General features: G+C 36.1%; 1 protein-coding gene across 12 annotated transcripts in view; it reads right to left on the bottom strand.

Annotated features, from left to right (window-relative positions):
- The window catches only part of PPFIA2 (PTPRF interacting protein alpha 2), a 288,488-nt gene that overhangs the window by 22,239 nt on the left and 242,174 nt on the right, over nucleotides 1–24,075 (bottom strand). For all 12 annotated transcript variants that reach the window (XM_058805647.1, XM_058805650.1, XM_058805658.1 and 9 more), the window contains 7 exons: nucleotides 23,897–24,032; nucleotides 23,208–23,428; nucleotides 21,419–21,656; nucleotides 18,859–18,888; nucleotides 17,880–18,010; nucleotides 17,234–17,388; nucleotides 13,590–13,683 (listed from right to left, as the gene is read on the bottom strand). In XM_058805647.1, coding sequence (XP_058661630.1) covers nucleotides 13,590–13,683; nucleotides 17,234–17,388; nucleotides 17,880–18,010; nucleotides 18,859–18,888; nucleotides 21,419–21,656; nucleotides 23,208–23,428; nucleotides 23,897–24,032 — 1,005 coding nt within the window. The remainder of the gene's footprint in view (nucleotides 1–13,589; nucleotides 13,684–17,233; nucleotides 17,389–17,879; nucleotides 18,011–18,858; nucleotides 18,889–21,418; nucleotides 21,657–23,207; nucleotides 23,429–23,896; nucleotides 24,033–24,075) is intronic.

Genomic DNA, 24,075 nt, shown 5'->3' with positions numbered 1-24,075 from the left:
CATTGCTTCAGGAACTGAGATGCCTGAAGAAGAGGCATTGGCACTTCAAGGTCTCACTTCCATGAAAAACCCAGTTCCTTTATACTGGAATTACAGAGCACATATTTCTAGGGAGTCTTCTGTGACTTTGCAACATCTGTACCAGCCTGAGGCTTGGTGTGGAGGCTTACAGTCATTCCAGTGATCCTCAAACCAATACATTCTCCCAGAGTGAGAAAGCACTTCTGTTACTTCAGAGGCAGTCTGGCTCACAGAGCTAAAGGAAAATAGAGCTGTGGTTACTGATTTCAGCTCAAGAAAATGGGGACAGAAATGAGATGCCATAAATATATGTGTGTGTATATATACACATATATATATATATATGTGCTATAGCCAAAGCCTTTAGTTTGATAAACGTAACCCAAATGGCCTTTGCATGTAGAAGGAAATTGCTCTGAATTGAAAATACTTTTAGCATAAAGATAAAAATCCTGTACTCAGACATGCACATGAATTACAGGCATCATAAGGGTTGTGCCTCCCTCACCGATGCAGAAGGATAGTAAAAGGACTTTTATAATATTTTCTTGCCTTAAAAAGAATTTAATGCTTAAAAACTTATGATTTCTTCCTCAGATGATTCTTATAAACAGCACTGCAATAGTAAAGTTAATGGAAATTATCATTTACTTTTGGAATATTAGTTTTTGAATACTTCTTAATACAAACTAGGAGATCTGTGAAACCTGAACCTTCAAGCCTTCAAACCTGAACCTTTATGAGCCAAACCTAAACTCAGAATTTCTATTTTTTGACTAAGAGACACATTCTTAAGTTTACAGTCAGTGAAAACCCTAAGGAATGGTGTGGCCAGGGTTTTTTTTGGTCATATGAACTAGCACTATAGAAAAAAAAAATCCACTCTTTCATTAAATAAAAGTATCATGTAGGAAAAAATATGCACTGTTTTTACCAATTGTGCAAATCAGCTGAAAAATTAATCCAGTGACCTGCCTGTTTTGGAATAGAAAACAATATTTTAGAATGGACAGGATGTTGTCTACAATTGTCATTACGGGATAGTCACTGGCTTCCTGAAAACAGAAGAACCCCAAAGCAAAATATTGGTAACTGCAGTTCAATTTTCCTTGCAAACACATACAGCTGATGACAGGAGGAAGAAGGGACAAATGCCCTAGAGCTTACCACTCCCTCTTCCCTTCATTACAAATACAGGGTTTGGGGGATCATGAAAAGCATTATGCAGACAATCTAACTTAGAAGGTTCCTCGCAGGGGAACTGGGGATTTTCCCCTCCTCAGACTTTGTCAGAGGAGTTCTCCATGTTACAATGTGTCCATGTTGCATTGGCAAGGAGGAAGGGGATTGAAATGCAATTATTTCCATGCTTGCTTAGGTTTTTGGCAGCATATGAAAACAAGCTGATAAGGAAAAACTGACATTAATTAGGCATTACTAGAAATGACATTATTTTTCAGATAGGGGTTTAAACCACTTAGTACCACTGGAATGAATTTCAAATTAAAGTCATGTTTTTAAAGATAATATTATTACTGCTGAAGAACAAAATCTTCTTCCTGGAGATATTATGGGAGTATCTGGAATATGCTATTTAAAATATATCATTACTCTGAGCCTGGTTTTGTAAAGTCTGGAAATTCCATGAACATCAACTGTTTAACATCAATCCAACATTGAGAAATACTTTGTGTGTTTTAGGGAGAGTCACGTGAAGTGGGCTGTTTTCAAATTTTTATTAAAGACAGTAAAGAAAAGTCACATAATGTCAAGCTGTTTTGTGAAGCTGTGTGTTGGAGAAGCAGAGTTGCTGTCCTAGCACTGACTTCTGATATTTAATCCTCCCCAAAATAACTTGCTAAGGACATTGTTAACACGGGGCCATTTGCCTCAGCACCACTCGTCCACGAGCCAGGTACAACACATTGCCCAGATCAACCTAAAAACCTGAGAGCACAACTGTCCCATAGCATGGGGACTTCTGAATGCTTCAATAACCCCTTGGACAGGAGAAGTACATGGAAGCAATAGGAAGGCAGAAAAAGTGAGTGAAATTATCCTGCAAATCTACTTCATATGTGTTCTCTCATACCAAGGAAATTCTAACTCTGTATCAGCAGCTGTCATCAATTCATTGCATAAAGCCCAATGAACTTTATTAAAAACATTAATAATCTTTAAATAGAACTTGTGTAGGATGTTAATGCTATCTTGACTTAAAGTGTGTCATTCAGTGGCATTCAATTTTCTTCACAAAGACAAGGCTGCCCCCCATGAAGCAAATAAGCAAAGACAGCTCAGGATTTCTAACACACTGCAAATACTCTGTGCAATACACGACACCCAGACATTGTCTTGATGAAATGCAAACAATACTTCAACACAGATCTTAATATTTCTGCAAGTAATAGGATTTAATCTGATATCTAATAGGGTTCACGTGAAAAGACCTCAGGGATATTATACTGCATAAAACAAATAATGTCTCTTAATTAAAACATAATCATAAATGTGAGATAAATTGACAAGGAGTCACAGTGAAGTCAAGAGCCAGATCATGCTTCTAAAACACAAGCAGAATTGATTTAAAAATCTGGCTAATGGGTAACGTAGATTGTGAAATGGCCTTTAGACACAGACATTTTCTCAAACACAAAACAGATTGAGGTTTTTACCTAGCAGGTGCTCTGACTATGAACTGACATTATTATGGTTATGGTGATCACCAATATTAAAATGTTTAATTTAAAACAAAGTACTGCATATTATAGGCTTCTAGAAGACAACCAGACAAAAAAGACAGACCAAATATCTTGCATTTATCTGAGTAATCCTATGATTTCAAGGTAAGATTAAACACATCTGCCGCTTGAAATCTAACATACATTCAAAGTCTGAAAAAAAGAGGAGACAGGATTTCTAATGAATTAAACTGGAATTAGATTTTATCCTTTCTATTGTCATTTGCCAACTATTTACGACATGCCAGAATCTGTAACTCAGGACATTGCATGAAAAAATAAAAGCTGAATTTGTATAAGTTCATAATATCTAATAAAAATATCAACTTACATTTTCTATATATAGAAACATTTTCTATAGAATAATTTTCAAGATACATTTTCTACATATGTACTTTCTGCAAGACTATAAATGGATTTAAAGTAGGAAGTGGAGTGGGAGGTTGGGGAGAGACTCAACAGTTCTTATTGCCACACAATGCAGATTTAATTTAATCTGGAAGGATCCAACTGATTTAAAGACTGAACTAATTAAAAACTATGCCAGATCCTGTTTGAACATTGACACTTAAGTGATCTGGATTTTAAATTATTGGAATAATTTAATCCCTTGTTCTCCTTTCTGATATCAAATATCAGGTCAGACTGGAAACAATGGACAAAATTCAATCTCCAATATTTTACAAGATGTTTTGTATTCAACTTTAAGGAGTTTTCAGAAAAAGAGGACTGAAATACAGAAATCAAGATGTAAGTAATAAACAGAATGTTTTAAAATCTATAAAATAAGGAAGTATAATTTCCACAGTAGCCCAGACTAAAAAATAACAGTGCTGTGGATATTCCATGTTAAGTGTACATTTAAGCTGTATGCAAACTGAAGGGCAGAATTCTTTTTTTCTGAAGCTGTTTATTTGGCTAAGTGAAGGACATTCAGGAATGGATAAGACAAACCCTGGCAAATAGATCTTCAGAGGGCTAGTATTAAAAACCAAATAAAACAGCTGTGAAATAAGCAGACTTGCATAATACACAGTCTTGCAATCTCGTGTGTATTGTACTACATCAGAGACCCTCAGTGGTCCCAGGCTGGTCAAATGTTATCAAATCTCTTTTTATAAAGCAATTTCATAATCAAATATTATAATATATTGTGGTAACCCTTGTTCAAAACTAAGTTTTATATCCTTTCACCTACTGAAATTTCCTCCTTAAGTCTGCAAATTCTTATTCAAGAAGAAATAAAATTTCTACAATAGATCAAAGAAGAGATGAAAATTTTAAACTTGATATCAGGTTAATTACTAAAACCAAAACAAACAAGAAAATGAACTGGTGAAAGAGAAAACAGTAAAATTATATGCACAAATAAAATATTTTTGCATATATGTTTGCTTTGAAACAACATGAGTGTTCAAACAGAAAAAAAAATTTGTATACTCTGTGAGTCTTTTGTGATTCAATTAAACAGAATTCATGCCTTAACAGCATTTGTTAAACTCATAATTTTTCCACTGTCTTTAACTCTCAAATGTCTTTGTGATTCTGGACTTTAGAACTCCCAAAATCTGTTTATTAGAAAAAAAAAAATTACAGAAGTTATCTAAGTTATCTCCAAGTAGTTAACTCATTCTGTCAAGCACTTCTGGAACAAGTCCTGACCTAAATTTGTGAATGATTTCAAGGTTTTCAGTTATTCTGAGTACTTTGAAAGCTTTCATTTTTTTGCATGGATTCAGTTTCAGTTTTCTGAACGGATTTGTTACATAAGATTCACGGAAAAACAAAAAAAAAAGTAGGAATAAAACATAGAAAATAAACATGGTGCTGAAGATTAATATGTTCAGCAACCATGGCATTTTAACTTACCCAGATATGCTTTTCATGAGATGAAGAGAGATGAATGGAAAAAAAAAAGCACATAAATGTTAATGAACATATAGTAGTCCATAAAAAAAAAATAAATAGTATGATAGATAAAATAATATCACCATTATAACTACAGAAATCTTTGTAATTGATATTTCAATGCTTTAGAAAACTTAAGTGCTCTTGTGAGGAGCAATGAAATTGTTAAAATGAGATTTTCATTAAACTCATGGTGGCTATTTATTAGGAACCACTCAGCACAGCACATCTTCCATCAACAATACACATTCATGCCAAAGATCTGTAAACACAGCAGATGTGGAGTAGGTTTTCAAATCAAAGCTTTTTGCTTAGCTTTGAATAATTTCACAAGGGTTTTTGTGCAACCCTAAAAATCTTGAAAATCCCAAACCAAATTACCACAGATACACAGTAAAATTGAGTGGATTACATACCAAGGTTTACTTTTCTATGTGCATTTTAATAATATCTCAGCAAAATATCTCATCGTAATCTAAAATGACCTAGAACTGGTTGTAAAATTTTATATTTGCAGTTTTAATGTGAATGAGGTATGTTTTAATTTCAGCAGTCATTCTAACACTGTATCAGTAGCAACAGTGGTATGAATGATTTGCCCTCTAGGTAACCTATTATTGCCAATATAACAGGTACAGTATATGGAGGAGAAAGTAGGATTGCTGTAGTCATTGCTGATAATAAACTTTCTACATCATCCATTAGTTGCCATCATAAAAAAGAAAATTATAGACCTGAATGAAACCCAGACACCACAAAATATTACACTTCTATTGACAAATTATTTACAGAGATCTAGAAATGCTTGGTAGATATATTTGTAATAAATCTGAGGTGAAAAACCTTTTCTGTGTTTAACTAAGAAGAGGTTGCAGACATTTCAGTCAGTTCAGAAGGGCACTGGTTTTGAGGACTTCAATTTTGCTTTCATGTGTGCAAGATCAGCAAAACAGCTGGGAGAGAGTAGAGAAAGTGCAACACGGAAAAGTAGATGGAAACAAATGACAAATTTATACACAAGAAGTTTAAGACAGGAAGATTAAGGAAGGGAAGGACAACAAAGGCATGTAATATAAGTAAAGTACCAGGGAGCAAATAAAAAAATTACCAAATCTGATGAAAGTAGCACTAGAATTGAATTGAATATGCATTTATGATTCATTCTCATTTTCTACTGAGCTAATTGCAAGGACTGATGTGATCACCTTTGCTGAAAAAGCTTTTAATGTTGAGCCTTCTGCAGTATATTGAAGCAGAACTGCTGTTTGTTACATTTTCCACTGACTCCTTTGGCTGTGTGTAGAGAGAAACAGGGGGATTGACTGGAATGCAAGTAATTTTCTTGTAGTTTTAATGAGCTGGCAGTTTGCAGTCACTTGGGGACAATTTATGGGAAGGCCTGAAGGCCATGATGGGAGTAGATAGGGGTAGGTCATCGAGGGGCTTGTCACCTCCTGAGCATCTTGTTGGAGAATAATAAAATACAGCAGGGAAAAATGGACTTTTAATTCTAATTTTTATGGTTTGGGGTTTTATTTTGTCATAAGACAACAAATTTAGCGCCATTTTATTACATTTTTCTTAGACATATATGAATGTAAAAGTTGTGTAGAATATTTTCACTCTGTCATGTTTTACCCATTTTTCCTTTAAATCCTAATTCTACAGTTAATCTGATGGGATACTTACATCTGCTGGAAAGACTTGTTTAGAAAGCCAGCTGTATGCACCAGGGTATAAGCTTATATTTATCCAGAAGTTCCAAATTGCAATGGATAGACTTATACATGTAGATAAGATAGAGCCTTGGGGGTTTATGTTTGATTAAAAAGTTGCAATTTTCTTATACAGATATTCTTATCTTGTATGAGGAAGATAATTTAAAAAACTTGGCAAAGGATAAAAAAATACTATTTAAAAAAATACTATTAAAAAAAGAAAATGTTTTTAAAATATGAGTTAGATATAGAAAAAAAATGCTGTATCATCTTTTCCATCATCAGAATAATCTAAATAAGGTTTAATAATCCTCTGCAAAATAAATACCCACTTATCTTTACATTTGTAATGCTAAAAAGCCTCCAAGTATCAACGTAAGAACAAGACACATTTTTAATACTGCAAAAGCCTTGACTGACTAATGATTTGAAACTGTTCCAGTTAAAATATTTACTAAAGGAATTAAGTTTAAAAATAAATTTAATCTTTATGTGTCTCCAAGACTAGACACTGATCCAGCCAAGAGAAAACCACACTGCACACAGCAGACAATCCTAAGCTGCATATCAGAACACTGAACACCTCCCCTTCTTTCATCAGAATGGGAAAACAAACACATTTTGCTAGACAGGGAGGAAAAACTAAAGATCAGGCTAAAAACTACTAACAACATATCTGAGTGTTTCATAGATAAGGTAGGAAGGAATGAAATTAAATGCAAAACTTGAATTTTCCTGAAGATTCAGAAAATAAAAAATTGGGGGTGGAAAAACATTGTATTCTTAAGAGCTACATCAAAAAATAAATTGCATATGTTTAGGATACAATGGTGCTTAATAAGGTGGACGGCACAGAAAAACACCCTAATTAATCCAATTGGATTCATTTTCTAAAATGTGTGCAATTAAAAAAATCATTAGAAACAGCTATTTGCATACTGCATAGGACAGAAATTATTTGTAGTCACAAATACACTACATCAAATTCTAATTGCACTTGCACACATGAAACCTAATTAATTAACCTAATTAAAGGGGCATCCTGTGGATTCAAAAGCAATTACACAATAACTGCAGTGTTTCAAACAAAAGTATTCCACAAAATAGTCTACCTAAATTTTTTTTCAAGTTGCTTGTTGACAGAGATCTAAAACTTGGATTTGCCCATTAAAAAATTGTTTATCAAGTTAACTTATCAAGATTTATCATTCTTTTTTTTTTCCCTTAAGTAGAAAGAGAGTCAATCCAACATGCTGTTCTGTTCACATGATGTTCCTGCTGCTTAACATGTACATCACAGTAATCAGCTGAGGCTTAACAGCATTGCAATTCTCTCTGCAAAGTTAATTATAAGGCTATGGATACTAAGAATTTACTTTTTACATATGAGAATTGCTTAGGTCTTGATTTTACAAGGATTTTTTCATGTATGTAAGCACATGTATGTGTCCTGGCACATCAATGCTCTTCTGCAGCGCACTTGAAGCCAGGAAGCTGAATCTGGCAAACAAAAACCTCTTGCTGTGGAGTAAATCCCCCCCAAAACAGGTTCTTGGGAAAGAATGGTTTACTTTGATTTTCCTTGGAAAACATAAACCTCACATCATAAGCTTGTTTTTGAAATATGGAATTAACAGATTCTTGTCCAGAGTCAAATCAAACAAAACTGAAGAAAAAAGTGAGGGTAAAGAGTTGCTTTTGACTCACATTAGTAAACTGGGGGATTTATCAGCTTCTGGACTCGGGTCCTGCCATCATGATCCAGAATAGCTGGCTTGTATGTGAATTCTTTTTCAGGGATTTTTGTAACAATTTGTACAAAATATACAATTATAAAATAAATTGTCTTTGGGATTGCTGCAGAAAGGATGGCACAAGCCAATCTCCCACTGTACTAGCAGCATGCACAAGGTGAAACCCACCTCTGAGTAGCAATCCAGGACTACAGAGCACTTAAATTTCTCAAACCTTGCCTTATGCTGGTGCCTCAGAGGGGTCTACAATCAGCACATCCTGTGAAATGGCAGTGACTATGACCAATTATTACACACTTTTCACGCAACATATGGTATATATACATCTATATTTCTCCAGAGACACTTGTTTGCTGCTACTTTGCATATTTTTGCAGATCAAATAAAACATTACATTTGAGAAGGGTTCCTGTAGCCATACTACACTGTAAAAAGCAAGACTCTCTAGAGCTGTATTTGCCACCAGTGAAGCTTTTAGGTATGGGCAATGTGACATCATTCCTGAGCAAAACTGTGGATAAGGAGAAAACAATTGATGCTCACTTAGATAGTTACAACAAAAAGGGAAGCAAACCCAATTCTATTTGTTGCTAATATTTCAAGTTTGGCTGAATTCATTGTTAAAGAATATTATCATAAACGGCTCAATGTATGGTATTTTAGTGTAAAAGACAGTAAAACATTTATACAGCTTCTCTTAAGTGCCTTAACTTGACCTGAGATGAGGTCAGTGGAGACAGGGATTTTTAAGGGGAATACAGTTCATTTTAGCCACAGTTATCTACTCATTTTTTGATGTATGAATCGTCTTGTGGGACACACATTGACCAACTTCTCCTGTTCCAGAGGACACTGTGACTCTACCTGAACCTTTCAGGAGCTTTCACACATTGCAATAGAAACTGGACTGACCTGAACTTCCTCAGCTGGGCCCTGGCCTGGGCTATCGTGACAGCCCTGTGTGAATGCCAAGGCCAAGTCATGGTGCATGCACAGTTTGCACAACACCCCCAAAGGATGATGTCATGAACACAGAAGATAGTCTGTACATAGTCACAGAGATTGGTAGCTGGAGTCAACTACAAAATTCAGAATTGGAAATCAGGTGTTTTCCAGAGGGAGACTGGTTAATCCCTAGGAAAAAAAATATTAAAAGAAAAGGCCCAGTCTTCATTTTCACCTTCTGGAGAGTTTATCTTAATCAAAAGGTATGGTTTAGAGGAGAGAAAACTATTTAAATCATTGGGGGCATTCAATTGAATGGTATCTGTGCCACTAATAATTCTAGTCCTAAACCCTGAGGTTTCATTAACAAGGGTTCTTTAGGCAAACAGGCCCTGAAAGTTCAGGCAAAAGGCAGAAGATTCTGTATACAAAACATCACCACATTTTATATAGAACAAGTGAAGTGAAATACAAAGTCTAGTTAAAATGGTAAAAATCAAGCATGTATACACCCCAACATCACTTAATTTCACAAAAAATGAGTAACACCTTAAACACTTTAAATACCCCTTACCCTCATCTTTTGTTTCCTAGAACAGCATGCTGAATTTACAAATAGTAAGACCTAAAAAGTTTCAGTATTAACCAGAACTGTCATTTATTTAATGTTGAGAGTAAACATCTATGGATGCGTCAGGCAACATAAATTCATCTTTTCAGCTTGTAAGAGATGTTGTGTATAATTTAAAAATTCTACACAACCTCCTTAATTTCTTTTTGATGCCTTAGGAGCAAGGCTTATTCCTAATAGATCAAGTGTAATAAGCAAATTTTGGATGAATAGAGACCCTTGGAGGTTTATAAATGTCTAGCATATTATTGAGACAAACTGTTAATTACATTTTAATGATGTCTAAGCAGTCGATTGAAATGGAGAGAAATTTTACATCTAAATAGCATCTTCTTAAAAGGAAGCAGCGAAACCTTGAAATTTAGGTTAATGACACTATAATCACCAGAGAGAGAACTGGTCTCCAAAATTGCCACACTCTCTCAATTAAATTATTCAGAGTGAAAACTTTTATTCAGTACCTGGCTCCATGCAAACAAATGGGACTAAAGCACTGTAACACACTGCAGTGTGTTCCTGACTCCAGGGGGGCCAGAGTCAATGCAACATTTGCTTGAGGGAGCAGGTTCTCAGGACACCTGATGCACCATTAGAACCTGCTGCTGCACTACCTGGCAATTTGAAATATCATTCATCTTTATCCCAGGGATAAGGGCATCCTTCTGGAATTACTGATGAAATTAAATACATTCAAAAATGCAAAATTAGAAATTTAGCATTTTAAGTATTTTTCAGTTAAGAGATACCATGGATATAATTTTAACATGAATCTATCCTTTTATAATGACTTTTATCCAAACTAATTCAAAGCTTATAGCAGAGGTGGGTGAAGATCATGGCTACTAGCACAGTAGTCTCATGTTGATCACACTGATGAACTCGAGTTCTGTTTCACAGCAAGGGGAGAATCTCTGTTTTCCTGCACCAGAAGCGCCACTGAACTGTTTGCTGAGCTGTTAACAGGGCTGAAAGCTACTTCACCTGAGTTGCACATTTCAAAGGGAAACACAATTTCAGTATGGGGTATTATACTTGTTTTATAGAAAAGAGAATTGGCTCTGGCATCACTATTTCAAGGCTTTTTGTGTTGTTGGGGTGTTTATTTGCAGGGGTTTTTTTGGAGGTAGTTTTTGATTTTGTGTCCTTTGGATTTGGTTTTTATTTGTTTAAAGGGAGTGACAAAGCCAGCATAAGTAAAGCTGTCTCAGACCTGAAATGCAATACCAAGTAGTACTTCCCAGCTTTAGGCTATCTTTTACCTATCCTGTTGGTGGGTTTGGCTCTCTTGAGCTTTTACATCCTAATCCAAGTCAGTTAGAAATGCTTACAAGGTGCTCTGCTCTGTGTTGCAGTGACTGCTCACTGTGTCTTCAGGGTTTGTAGAGCAGTTTTGTTCAGCAGTAAAGGAGGAATCAACCACTGGGAGTTAAATCATACTGCCAAAGATCCTACTGCTACATCATGAGCCAGGAAATTACTCTCAGACTTCTCTTATGTCTTGGAAGGACCTCCCACACAGCCCCACACCATTAATGTTACATAGCACAGTTTCCTCGTTTGCACCACACAGTTCAGTAATCTTGCACCTACTGTGTGCATGGCAAGGCTACTTCCAGGGGGAACCTGGCATTGTTAAGAATTGGTACAAAGGAATGTGACCTACTGCAACAAACTTTTCATTTAAATTACTTTGTGGACTTCCTCAATTTAATATTTTCTAAGGTAAGACACGCAAATAAATGGCTGATATTCAAGACCCATGTGGACAGAATCCTGTGCCATGTGCTCTGGGATGACCCTGCTTGAGCAGGGAGTGTGGACCAGGACCCACTGTGGTCCCTTCCAACCTGACCCGTTCTGTGATGCTGTGACTGCATTTCTTACAAGGAGGTGTTAATTCTCTTACACTCCACTGACAGCTTGGCACCCTAATGACTGCCATAATTCAGCAGAATCTCCTGTGTATCTCTGATACAATGGGTTATATTTTTTCCTATGTTATGGTTCCTCTAAAACGATATAACATATATATACATATATACATAATCTAGCAATAATGTATGCTAAACTTTCTGCAGTTCTGAAGTTAAAAACTATGAAGACAGGTAACCCTAAAAGGCACAGGGGGAAAATTAAATTTCTTCATGAGATAGTTGTAGAACATATACTTTGGATAAATAATACACAGTTCAGGCTAATAGAATAGTCATAGTCACAAAGGAAAGATTCCTTTCCTTCCAGCAGAGGACACTTTGATTACATCTAATCCATAAAGAACAAAGAACAGACAGACACAGGAGAAAAAAAGGAAAGACTTGAAAAGCAGAAAGCATGGGATTGTGTGAGATTGGACACAAATTTAATAACAGATTATCTGCACACCCCTTATGTACAGACCCAAAAGCTGGTAGGCAATCTATAGATGAAACAGTCATGTCATGTTTGCAGTTGTGTGTGCCGAGTCTTGTTATTTTACCCAGTTTAATGAACTAACAGATAAGAAAGTGAACAAAATGAATGCATTATTCCCTTCAAAACTGTTTCAATACTGTGATACATTCAGCCCTCAGAACTGGAAGGTACATTGGGACTTCAAAGAAAAGGCTGCTGAAAATAACGTTATATTCTTTATGAACGGTAATGATGGCTTCAAAGATGCCTTCTAGATTTAGTAAAAAAAAACTATGGTAACATAATCTACATCCATATATTCCTAAAATTACTTATTATGTATAGATAAGAAATACAGGGACAAGACTCATCAACTGTAACATCCCTGTGAATGCTATTTTCAGTTTCTTAATTGAATTGAAAATGTTTCTTCTCTTCCAGCTAGCACAGTGACTGCTTTTCTAATTGCTAAATTGAGGCTGATTTAAACAGAATGTTTGCATTTGTACATTACATGAATGTGTACATTTGAAGTTATATTTCATCAAGCACTTGACAAAAAAGTAGTGATTAAAAATAATCAACATAAAAATTTAAAGAGAACCTCAAATATTATCTCTGGATTCTTTGGACTAGAACTGAAAATACACTCATTTCCCATTGCTGGGAATCTTTAAAGAGGGAAACAAACTGGAAAACCCAGAAATTTTTTAAAATGAGGCTTTCAGAATCCAAATAATAGCATTAAAGTGAATGGTTATGGATGAAAATAAACCTATTTGTTTACAGAATGAATTTGCAAAGTCAGTTTCAAGTACCGTCTTTTTCTCTGACACCCTCTAATTACACTGTAAGCGCAGTGCTGCCAAGAGGTTTCTTTTGTGTTTGCAGCCTTATTTTTATTAGTTCTTCATAGCTCCTGGCAGCTGCTATGAGTCAGTGTACTGCTTTTACAAGGAGGTGCATGAAAGACAGTATTAAATTATTATATAATTGATGCAAACAAAAAGCTAGGCTTCTTTTTGTCTACATTTGCTGACAGGTAAATAAACTGAAGCTGCTAGGGTTTATGGGGAACCTTTGACATCTAGAAACAGAAGTTCACTAGATAATACTAAAGAGATTTTTCACCCTTTTGAAAACGAAAATCTACATAGTGAGTCACTAAATACGTATCTATTTTTTCAGAATTGCACTGAAGGCAAAAAGCAGAGGATTAGTGACAATGTGAAACGGAAAAATGTCTCTCATAAACCTATGTTCTTTCACAATTAAAATAATATTGTACAATTGACAGACTCTGAATATTTCCCCCTACATTTTATATGCAGCTCTAAAAACTTTTACACTGCAAAGAAACATCACTACTAAAATGCCATAGTAGATGGTTTTGCTTCTCATTCCACATTTGAGTAAAACAATAAAAATCCTGATATTTGAATCAACTTTCAGCCAAAAAGTCACAAAAAACAGTACTCACTTTTTCTTTAGTCTTCTGTCCTTTTCTGCTTGTGTTCCAAGTTTGCCTAATCCCAGAGATTCCTGAGCTGCTGCCTCTGTTTCCATGTAACCTCCTGGAAAATAAAACAAACAAAACCCCACCATATTTTTCCTTCTCTCTCTTCCGTTGTTCCCCTCCTTAACCCTTCAATTCCCCTCTCACCCACCTTCATCTATATTTTTTTTTCTTAAACTGTGACATCTAGTGTTTGTGGAGAACATCTATCACCTGCAGAAGTAAATTCTGATGAGCATTTACTACATTGGAAAAAGTAGTAGAGGAAAAAAAAAGTTTTCTCCTCCTTGTGTTTAGCAGAAATGTATGACACAAGCACCCTGATCTCCTTTACCTATTTTTCTTTGCCTCCCAAGGCTCAGTCTCGTGGTGCTAAGTAAGCAATGCTCTCAGTTTTAATCTTAGTTGAGAAATGTACAAATGAAATTGCATTCTCTCAAATTGTCTCTCTACTATTGCCATCATGCAGCATCACCTAAGGCAGTTGTGCTAAAGTCTTCATTTTGCTTTCATAGAGGGTCTTGGATGTCATTTTCCCTGAAAACTCCCAAACATGAGAAAAGAATCTGTCAGAGATAAGTAAAAAGCCTCCTACATCTCCCGGGATGTGTCTTGTGCCATTTTAGCACTCCTGTTTGTCTAGACAGATTTTTAATTTATTGAAAGAGGACACTACTGCAAGTCTCACAATGAGAATGATGCAAATGCATCTCACAAATGCAGAAAATAGGAACACATACTTTTTTTTTCACTTCATCTGCCTGTCAAAATCTTATAGAATCTCATTAAATGCTTCTTGCTGGCTCTGGATTACATTTTTCATTCAGCAAATAGACATAAACATACCACATCTTTCTTGAGAGAGCAGCTCTCAGCATGCTGGATAGGGATGGGACGAGTGCAGTGCAGTGAGGGTTTATGACAGGTTGGAGAGTAGTGGGGGCATAATGCATTTCTCCATTCTCCAAATACATCTGGCCTTCAAATAAATGAGGGTACTCCTCCTATTGGATGTGGCCACAATAAATGTTTCCTAACAAGCTGACTTTTCCATTTGCCATGCAGATCAGCTTGCTTGGGCAATTCTAAAAATGCCAGGAATGTATTGTTTGTTTTAGGGTCTAGAATATTTAAAATGTAACATGAGAAAAATACAGAAGTGGTGCTTGCCAAGAGAGAAGACTGGAAAAGAAGGAAAGAAAAAAAGCAGGAAAGAATGAAAGCAAGTGCACTTGTGCTCCCTGTAGCATTCCTTTTTCCTTCTCCAAAAACTTAGACAAAACTTAAGGAAGCTAGAAATCTTGAATCTCAATTCTAAGAAAGATCTCCTAAAGCATGAATGTGGCTTGAAACAATAAAGCTAATGGTTTAGCAGAGAAGGTAAAATGATCAAATAATAAAAGAACAAAATTCTGGCAAGTTTAGGAATTGAAAAGAAATAATTTCAGGGGTTGCAAGGAATACAGCGCAAGGAAATATTTTGTGTAATAGCACGGCTCTGTTGATCTTAGTAATACAAGCCTGGAGGTTTCAATACTGTTTCTTAAATAAGAGTATATAAATGTGTGCTTTTAAAGAAAATTTCTTTTTCATATTAAAAAATGTAAGAAGAATGTGTCTATATTAAATTAGAGTGTTTAATTTAAGCAAGGAAATAAACTGCCTTCTTTTATTGATTTTGCAATATTATTTTAGGTTATAAAAACCATTCAAATATTTTGCAGTGCTGTAGTGATAGGACTTTCTATGTAAATTTCTGTGATGTAGTATCTTACCACAAATAGAACTCCTAATTATATAGCTGCACAGATAACACATCTGTTGTGAAACTGAGTCAACTACTACCGTGACTTTTTTTTTTTAAATTTCATTATCTCTTGCAACTCAGGATATTCCATGATTCTATATGTCATTGAGTGGAAATGACCACTCAATAAATGCTTTTCTTTTGATATGTTAAAAAGTAAGATGAGAAAAATTACCAGTAATTCAGCTGCTCAATGTCTTTTTAATTTCTGAAAAATATTTTTCTACCTTCTGATTAAGTAACAGTCTTAACTGTTCATTTTATACATGCTAGTAAACCTCGTTTCCTTAATTAAAATGTGCATTATATTGAAATTTTGCTCTTGAATTAAAGAATGAAAGTCACAAAAAATTCATATTATTGCAAATCACCAATATATTTTAGCAATTTCATGACCTAGTATGGGGAATTACAGATGAGCTTTATCAAATTCTATGTATGTATTATTAATCACGGTGGGTATTAGAAAATTAATCTATTGTCAGATTTCATTGCTCCTGAGATACTCTTTGAAACATTTTTGTTCCACATTCCAAAGAACTGCAGGAAGACCCACACATTTATTGCATATTTGTCCTCCAAGTTCCTGACTTACTGAGAAATTGTAGATTAATATCCATAAACCATCAGTGTCAATAAGAAAGATCATATGGAATGTAAATGTGAATTAATAAAGTCTAAATTCTGATGCAGTCTAAAGTTTTAAAATTAGCCATAAATTCAGATGGTGGCATACAGGTGTATTTGAAGGACTCATTTATAGATTCTCATTTGAAAGATTGAATAAATCAGTTTTACTCTTTTTATAGTGAAAAAAGGGGGGGAATTCAGACTGCAATTAGAAATTAGGTTTTTTCAAGAACATATAGTTTTCACAGGCAGTGAGGAGAGAAGTTGGAGTATAAATGAAGAATACTCAGTTTTTCAATTTTACTCTGATACTTTGACCATAGGACTATCTTTCTTTATTGTGTACTATTTTAGCAATGCGTTTGTTAATTCTGCTAAGGACATGTTGCAAGAAAAACATAGGTTTTTAATTTCAGGCTTATGCTTGCTGCCTAAGTGTTTACTGCAAGGCCTTAAAATTCTTTATACAAGGGTCACATGGTCACCACGGCAGTAAAATTTAATGCCTCACAAATTTGTATTATGTGACATCTGCATGACTAGGAAAGAGTCAGTATTTCAATTTTATTGACTCATTTACTACAATTTGATATTTGTGTTGGAAAATTTTTGCAATGAATGAAGTAGAATGAAATAGTCTTGGCAAGGGAAAGGACAGAAGAAGTAGGGAGAAAGCTAAGCACTACTATGAGCAGCATAATTGCAAAAGTAAGAGTTATCCTGAGGACATTCAGCTATAGGCAATAGAGAGCATCTATCAACACCCTGAAATCTGAAAAGCAGCTATACTTGATTGCAAGGACCTTCTGCATTACATAGGTACACCATCATTATAGCCCTTTATTGCTAATTAATTTCTCACCTCCTCTTTATGTGGTTATTGAAGAATATAGTGTTACCATTGCTACCCTAATTCCACAGACTATTGAAGCACCAGGTTCAGTGAAGATGACTCCAGTAATTTGTGCCCAAATTACTCCTTTCATTTACATTACTGTCATGGCAAACCCTTGACAAATACAACTGCTGATAACAGTGAAATTTAATGGGAAAGTTGTGCCAGACAAAACAGAAACATGAGCGAATTGGAAACTAAAAAAAAAGAGTGAAATTAAAAATGGAAAAATGGCGGTGAAATGGTGACCTTAGCTTGTTACCACTAATTCCTTACTGAGCTGTCCAAGTCGAGCCTTCTCTTTTTTACCGAACAATCGTCCTATTGAAGACTTGATTCCTTTCTTCTTGGGAGCTTTGTGCAGGGAGTCCTGGCTGCTGCTGACACTGCCAAGACCAATGCTTTCTGGCTCCAGTGAAGCAGGCAAACTACTGCAAAATGATAATAAAGAAATAGAATAGATAACATGTCAACATCTTTATTTTCTTCTAAGCAGCTCTGCAAATAAATTAGTTGGTAATAATTTAGTAATGATCTCCAAACAAGTGAAAAAATCACATCTTTAAATTATTTAGCAACATAGAGAGCAACAGAAGACCACACTTTCTCTGTCAGGCAAGGCTGAAAATAAATATTTTTACTTTGCTAAGAACAATTTATGAAAAATACAGTAGTCAGCATTCTGATTTTATTTCTGGGATTTGTAGCACTGCTACGTCCAGTAGTCATCAAAACTGTACCTCAAAACAGAGGTTTAGCACTGATAAACATTTTCAGGGTCATTGCAACAGACAATGGGTAGGGTTTTTTCTCTTATTATATGAGAAACAGGGAAGAAATCAAGTAATTTTGGAGTAGTTAAACAACACGACTTGAAAACAACAATACTGTGAAGTACCAATCCATGTTACAAACATCTTACCTTCTGGCATCATTGTGGTACGAAGAAGGAAGGGTGTGAGTCATCCTGATGGCTCTGGGTGTTGGAGGAGGAGAAGTTTCACATTTGATTGTGGCTTTATCTTCACGCCCATCTTCTTCAACTACTGCAATCTGGGGGAGAGAGACTCCAATGAGAGCATATTAGCTTTTCAAGAACGTTTCAATACACACCTCATGAAATTGTCAAGTGGACTGAAACACGTAAGATTTCAAATGCAATGTTTCTAGCAAATTGTAAGGGTTCTTTTTTCTAAATATGACAGATTAAAACAGATATTTAAAAGAAATGAGACTATGCTTTTGGAAGAAGTTCATCCCTTTTATGCTAAAAAGGTTGATGAAGGTCTAAACATGAAGAAAATCTTAGTTGTAAGTGGGTCCCTTGCATTAAACAGGATTATTAAGGTTTTCTAAGTTTCTCAGGGATGTAAGAGAGAAGGTGAATACAGGCATAAACATGACCACTCTCTTCACAGTGCATTACCAGAATGGTCACTATGCTTAACAGTAAGCATGGCCAAACAGGGATTTTGCCAGACCATTATAACGATTCATCTCAAATAATGTCATCAGTGCCAGTTCCATAAACAAATTTACATTGCTCCAGAAGATTTCAAGGAATCTCTCTGTAGTTCCTCCAGCAAGAAGAGTGGCTGAAGGTACATTTGAAGGTAATGCTTTTGTGTCCATACTTCTTTAAAAATAAATATTCCTTTAAGTTTGTGCTGTTGAGGCTGCTACTCCAAGATATCACTCAGTGGGCCTTGCTTCTGTGGCTTAGCTGTGACCCCTGGAAGCCATTCCAGGTAGGAGTAAAGATTATGTTCAGGCATAGAATGAAAATGAGACAATGGGACGCAGTTGCTGGCAACGGACCCCAGCAAAGATTTAGTTACCTAAATAGCAGAGGAATATGATAAATGGGCTCTCCCAAACTTTAAAAAAACCCAGTATCATACCTTTCTACGATGTTTTCTTAGGTCACTTGGCTTCGATTGGTAACAAAAGTGGAAACAACAAAAAATAACAATTAATAAATATTATTGAAGCATAAAAAGCCCCTCACATTTGTTGTTCTCACATTCATGAAATGGAAAGCAAAGACTAATCACTCTCCATATTATATACTAAGTATACACTTGCTGCATTAATGTAATATAACCCCTGAAAAATATGTCATTCTGGGAAAGTTGGTTTGGGTATTTTTCCTGAAACTACACTCTCCTTCGATTTCATAACTTAGCAAAGAATTTCAAGCCTATAGTAGCACTTTCCATTTTTGAGTTTTCATATAAGTACTTACGTTATCCCCAACGGAGACTTTTTTTTAGAAATTTTATCAAATACAAATATATTGGTGTCCCACCAAGTAAAATCACAAAATATCATCACCAAATACCATGACTGAAAAAATGACTGGCATTTTCAGGAAATGAATACATATTCACCTATCTTCTTCAGTATTACTTGGCAGTAGCAGACTACTAGAATGGGTCCTTTTCAACCCCCTTTGCATTTTCATTTTTGGTAGATGTCTCTTTCATTTAAGGAAAGCTGAAGATAATCTGCAGAATTTATTTACTACACGCACCTGGGCTGTGGAAACTCATGCAGTCCTCTTTCTCCAGCCAACCAGCACAGGGCTATTTAGCAATTTGAGCTCTAGAGATTGGACTTCAATCTCTTCCCAACTCCAAGTTTCACATAAAGGATGTCTGACAGACTTGTGTCTGTTCCCAGTCAATAGGAAGTGATATTGAATACTGAACTCCTGCTGCAACTGGCTGATGAAGGTGAGCAAATCTGTGGGCTGTGTGGATTACCACACTATGGGGGGATGCTTCTACTGCTTATGGCAAGCCAAGAGTTCAACTGCAAGTCAGACAGACAATTCCAACTGAGTTTTAGCACAGGCAGAGCTGGATGTCAGCCAGATCATGGCAACCTGAAATGCAGAGGCTATGCTGTCATTTTGTGTTTGAATCTGACGAACCTACTGACCCAAAGGTACAAATTTCAAATCCAGGCCACCAGGTAGTGCACATGTCTGCTGGTGGGGCAGTTCAACCATTGCCATTTACTGACAGCCAGACTGCTTTCTTTGAATGGCTGGGGAAAGGGAACACACTGGGCATTTGGGAAGGTGCTGCTTTGGTGAAGTAGGTGGCAGGACAGCAGCCTGCACACTCACCTCCTCCACAAGGACCTCTGCAACCAACATCTTTGTTTCTCCTGTTCAGCAGTGGGAACTCAGGGCAGCAAAGAATAAGTTACAACTACCTGCCAGGACCTCCTCCCTGCTGACCTCAGATCCCAAGTGGCAGCAAACACCTTACTAAACTGGGAGAAGCAGAGGTGGGCATGAGTGGTGGTCAGTTCCCAGGAAAAGGGAACACTTGGCTAGGTGATCATCCACAAAAGTCCCTACTCCCAGCTGAGAAGAACGACAGCCAAGCCTCATTTCCATCTGCTCATAACAACCTTTTTTGTCAGGAAAGGCTCCAGAGGGAATCAGTGCTATTGCTTCCCAGGAATGGACCACAAGGGGACATTGGTGACATGATTATCAGAGAAAAAGCAAGTAAAAATTGGGTTTACACATACCCTCTTCTATTCCCTTTATGAGATCAGCAGAGTGGTCTGCTTTGATTCTCTCCTGGCACTTAAAGGGATTAATTCACCCCAGCTCCAAACTGGTTTGTAGCTCACACTGAACCCTGCATCTGTACTCAGATCAGTATCAGAGGTGCTCATCTCAAATATGTTGACACATACTATCTTCAAATATTTGACAGATGTACTATTTCTTTTTGTCTAGGATCAAAATTAAATTCCTTGTAACTCCCTTTTCAAATTGAACCAGAAATTTTTGAATGTGTCCTCAAAGATACAGCAATGTTGTAAATTATTTGCACAGTAATTTCATGGTGACTTGATGTCTATGTGTGAGCCACCTGTAATATTGAAATATATCAGCTAAATGAATCACTGGAAACCAAAGAACTCATTTCACTGTGCATGATATATGGTGATGAAGAATGTATAAAAGCACTGCAAGTAAAAAAGAGTATACCAAATATAAAAGTGTATCAAAATTATCACATATAAGAAGTGGTGGAATGTCTGAATGTCTTCTAGATATTTCCTGGAAGTTTAAAGTCAGCAATAGTTCCACAGACTATTGTGTAATAACTGCATCACTTAAGAACTTTCCATTAGTAAACATTTACATACAAGTGATGTATGTAGTGAGCAGTTCTGTCTCTTATTAATTCCATAGCCTGTGTGCTGAAGGCCCTCAGTAATCCTGTCACTATGCCCCTAGTGAATAATGCCATGCTCAAAACCACTATAACAAAGCCCAAAGACACCAAATGCCCACATTCAAGAGAATTTGCTATCTCTATGGATGATGAAGATGTGAATGAAGAATTATAGAGACGAGCCAGTCATACAGTGAGAAGATGAAGTACTTAATACAAGAAATATCACATCAAATACTGTCATAAGGTTTCTTACCAGTGTCATAACCCCCATTCTGTCCATCTCCCTGGCTGGACTGCGAGGGGTGAGTTTGGGAGTTGAGTGTCCGCTGGGAGGAGATGAGCTCGCAAGGGACGACGCTGTCACCGAGCCAGTAATGGAGGTGCCTTGGTGGACTCTGGCTAGGTTCAACCCTTCCAGACTTACACTGGCCACTCTGTTCTCTATCTCTTCAGCACGCAATTCTGTCGACTCTTTCTCTTCTTGGATTAACCTTATTAAGTAAAGAAGAATGCTATTGTCGTATTTGTCTCTTCATATGCCCATATGAGATTTGAAAGTAAGAGCAAACAGAGATGAATATCACAGATAACTAAAAAAGACCCTTTTCCAACATTATTTTCCTAATCACCAGTTATAAAATTATTTTTCTCAACTCCTCCATCCTCAAAACCTCTTTGATGAATGTGTCCAACAGCAAGACTTGATGTATGACATTTCAGGAATCCTGGTTCCTTTGCAAAGAAGATAGGGCAGGGGGGTTAACAATCCGATTTACCACAGATAACTAATTCCAAGCTTACGTTGGCTTCATCTGCTTATCTTTTGCTAAATCACAAAGTTCAGAGTCAAATGAAATTGGGCCTTGAAGAAGGGAATTGCTAAAATAATCCTTATTAATAAAACAAGAGAACGTGTAAAACAAATTGTCTGTTTTACCCCTACAGTTTGATGAAAAAATGATAGCTGTTTCTAAAACCCTGTGTTTTTAAATGAATTTAATTAAAATCACTTTCTTGTTAGCAAGCAATACAAGCTTCTTAAGTGTCTATCACCTAAACAGGACACTTCCATTGGGTTCTTTAGTTTTGTTTTTTAATTGTGATTGTACCTCGAATGGAAAAATGTCTTTAAAGTAAAATATTTGTTTATAAGTCCTTTGCCCATAAACCTGTGCTAGGAGTAGCCTTTTTTGCAAAGAGGAGGAAAAATTATGAGAGATCAATGTTAAATGACAGAATACGAATTCAGGAGAGGCTGAAATTGAGAACCAGACTTTTCTGAGTGACATTAAGCAAGTACAATAAATAAACCATAATACATTGAAAATAGAAACCTAAAAAACTCCTGTGATGTGATCTGTGATGTGTATCTTCTTCCCTAACATCAATTTCAGAATTTGTATAAAACACATGCAGCTCTTCTTGAAATAATGCAGGGAAGAAACTTAAAGACCAATAATATTTTGCAAGGGAATTATAAGAGTGTTTTTCATTTTAGTAATCTAAATCCTGAATCATCTTGTATGATAAAACAAATCTAAAGCAAAATGAATTTTTAAGCTATTTTGATATCTCAAAAAAATTTGATAAGCCCTTATTGTGTTTGTCAATTCAAAAAAAAAAAACCAAGAAAACATGAAATGCAGTACAGCTTATACAACAATACTTGTAGAATGAATTTCCTGAACCATATAAAAAATTTACAAAATGACATATCTAGTCCTTTAATAATAGTTGCTATGATAATAAAAGCCTATATTTCAGTACAAGATTAGCAGTTGAGAAAATAAACTACTCTCAGTAGACTTCCTTTAAAAATGGCTGTATAAAAAGTGCACCCTTGCTTCCCTTTTGAGGTAAAACTGTACCTAATATCTGAGTCAGGACCCTGGGTTAAGTTCAACAGTGATCTGATTCAGGGTGGCACAAATAATATCGAACAAGCTGTTTCCTAACTGCCATGAATGGTACCTGAACTCAAGCACTAAAGGAAGCTGGAAGCTGTAACCCCAAGTGCACCCCAGCTGGTTCAGACTACACACCTGATTTCTTTATTGATTGCATCTAGCTGCTCCTGGAGCATCATGGCCAGGGTCTGGGCATCGGAATGGCCACTTGGTGACAGCAGGTCCATGGAGCTGAACAGCGTTTCTCTGTCGTCGTCATCGATGTCCGACATCTCGGTGTCGCTTTCGAACGGATGGCTGCTCAGGACACCGATCTGCTGCGTCCTGTTCCACTCATGATCACCAAGGGATTTTACCTGAGCAGCAATTAAAACATGCATGGCTTATGTCAGAGAAAACTGAAAAGTTGAACTTCAAAATAAATGGGAAAGGAAAGCAACTAACACTTCAAAATACTTATTCAATTAGAAGTGCTCCATTAATGCTCGCAGTATTACTGCAAATAGCATAAAGTATATTCACATAATTGTAATTTAGGTATCAAATTACTATAAGGAAAATTTATACAAAAGATACTCTGGAAAGACAAATAATCAAGTATGTTTGAACTCTGACGTCTAAACTTCAACATTTTCTACTGTCATTTTGTACAACGGTTCACTGAGTGGATACAGAAAAAAACCCTGAACTCTGTGTTGGGTTTTCTTGTTTGGTGGCTTCGTTTTTTGTTTTCTTCCTGGAAGAAAACTCCACAAACTGTAAGCTTAACAGCCTCAAACACATTCGCTTATCAGGGAATGTATGAGAAGGAACTGGGGATTAACCTTTGGTTCATCTCTGCGTACTCCCATCCGGCCTCTTCTAGGTCGCCTTATCACTTTAGTTGACCGATAGTCAGACTGGCTATCAACCAGTGAGCCCACTGAGTACCTCAGCTCTGTTGATGTGTCCAGATGAGGTCTAAAAACAGAATTACATAAGTGGACTGAGAGAGTAATAGGAA

This window comes from Ammospiza caudacuta, chromosome 5 (genome assembly GCF_027887145.1).
Source record: "Ammospiza caudacuta isolate bAmmCau1 chromosome 5, bAmmCau1.pri, whole genome shotgun sequence".
NCBI lineage: Eukaryota > Metazoa > Chordata > Aves > Passeriformes > Passerellidae > Ammospiza > Ammospiza caudacuta.
The sequence above is the reverse complement of the archived record's forward strand: the minus strand, read 5'-3'. Positions and strand labels throughout refer to the sequence as shown.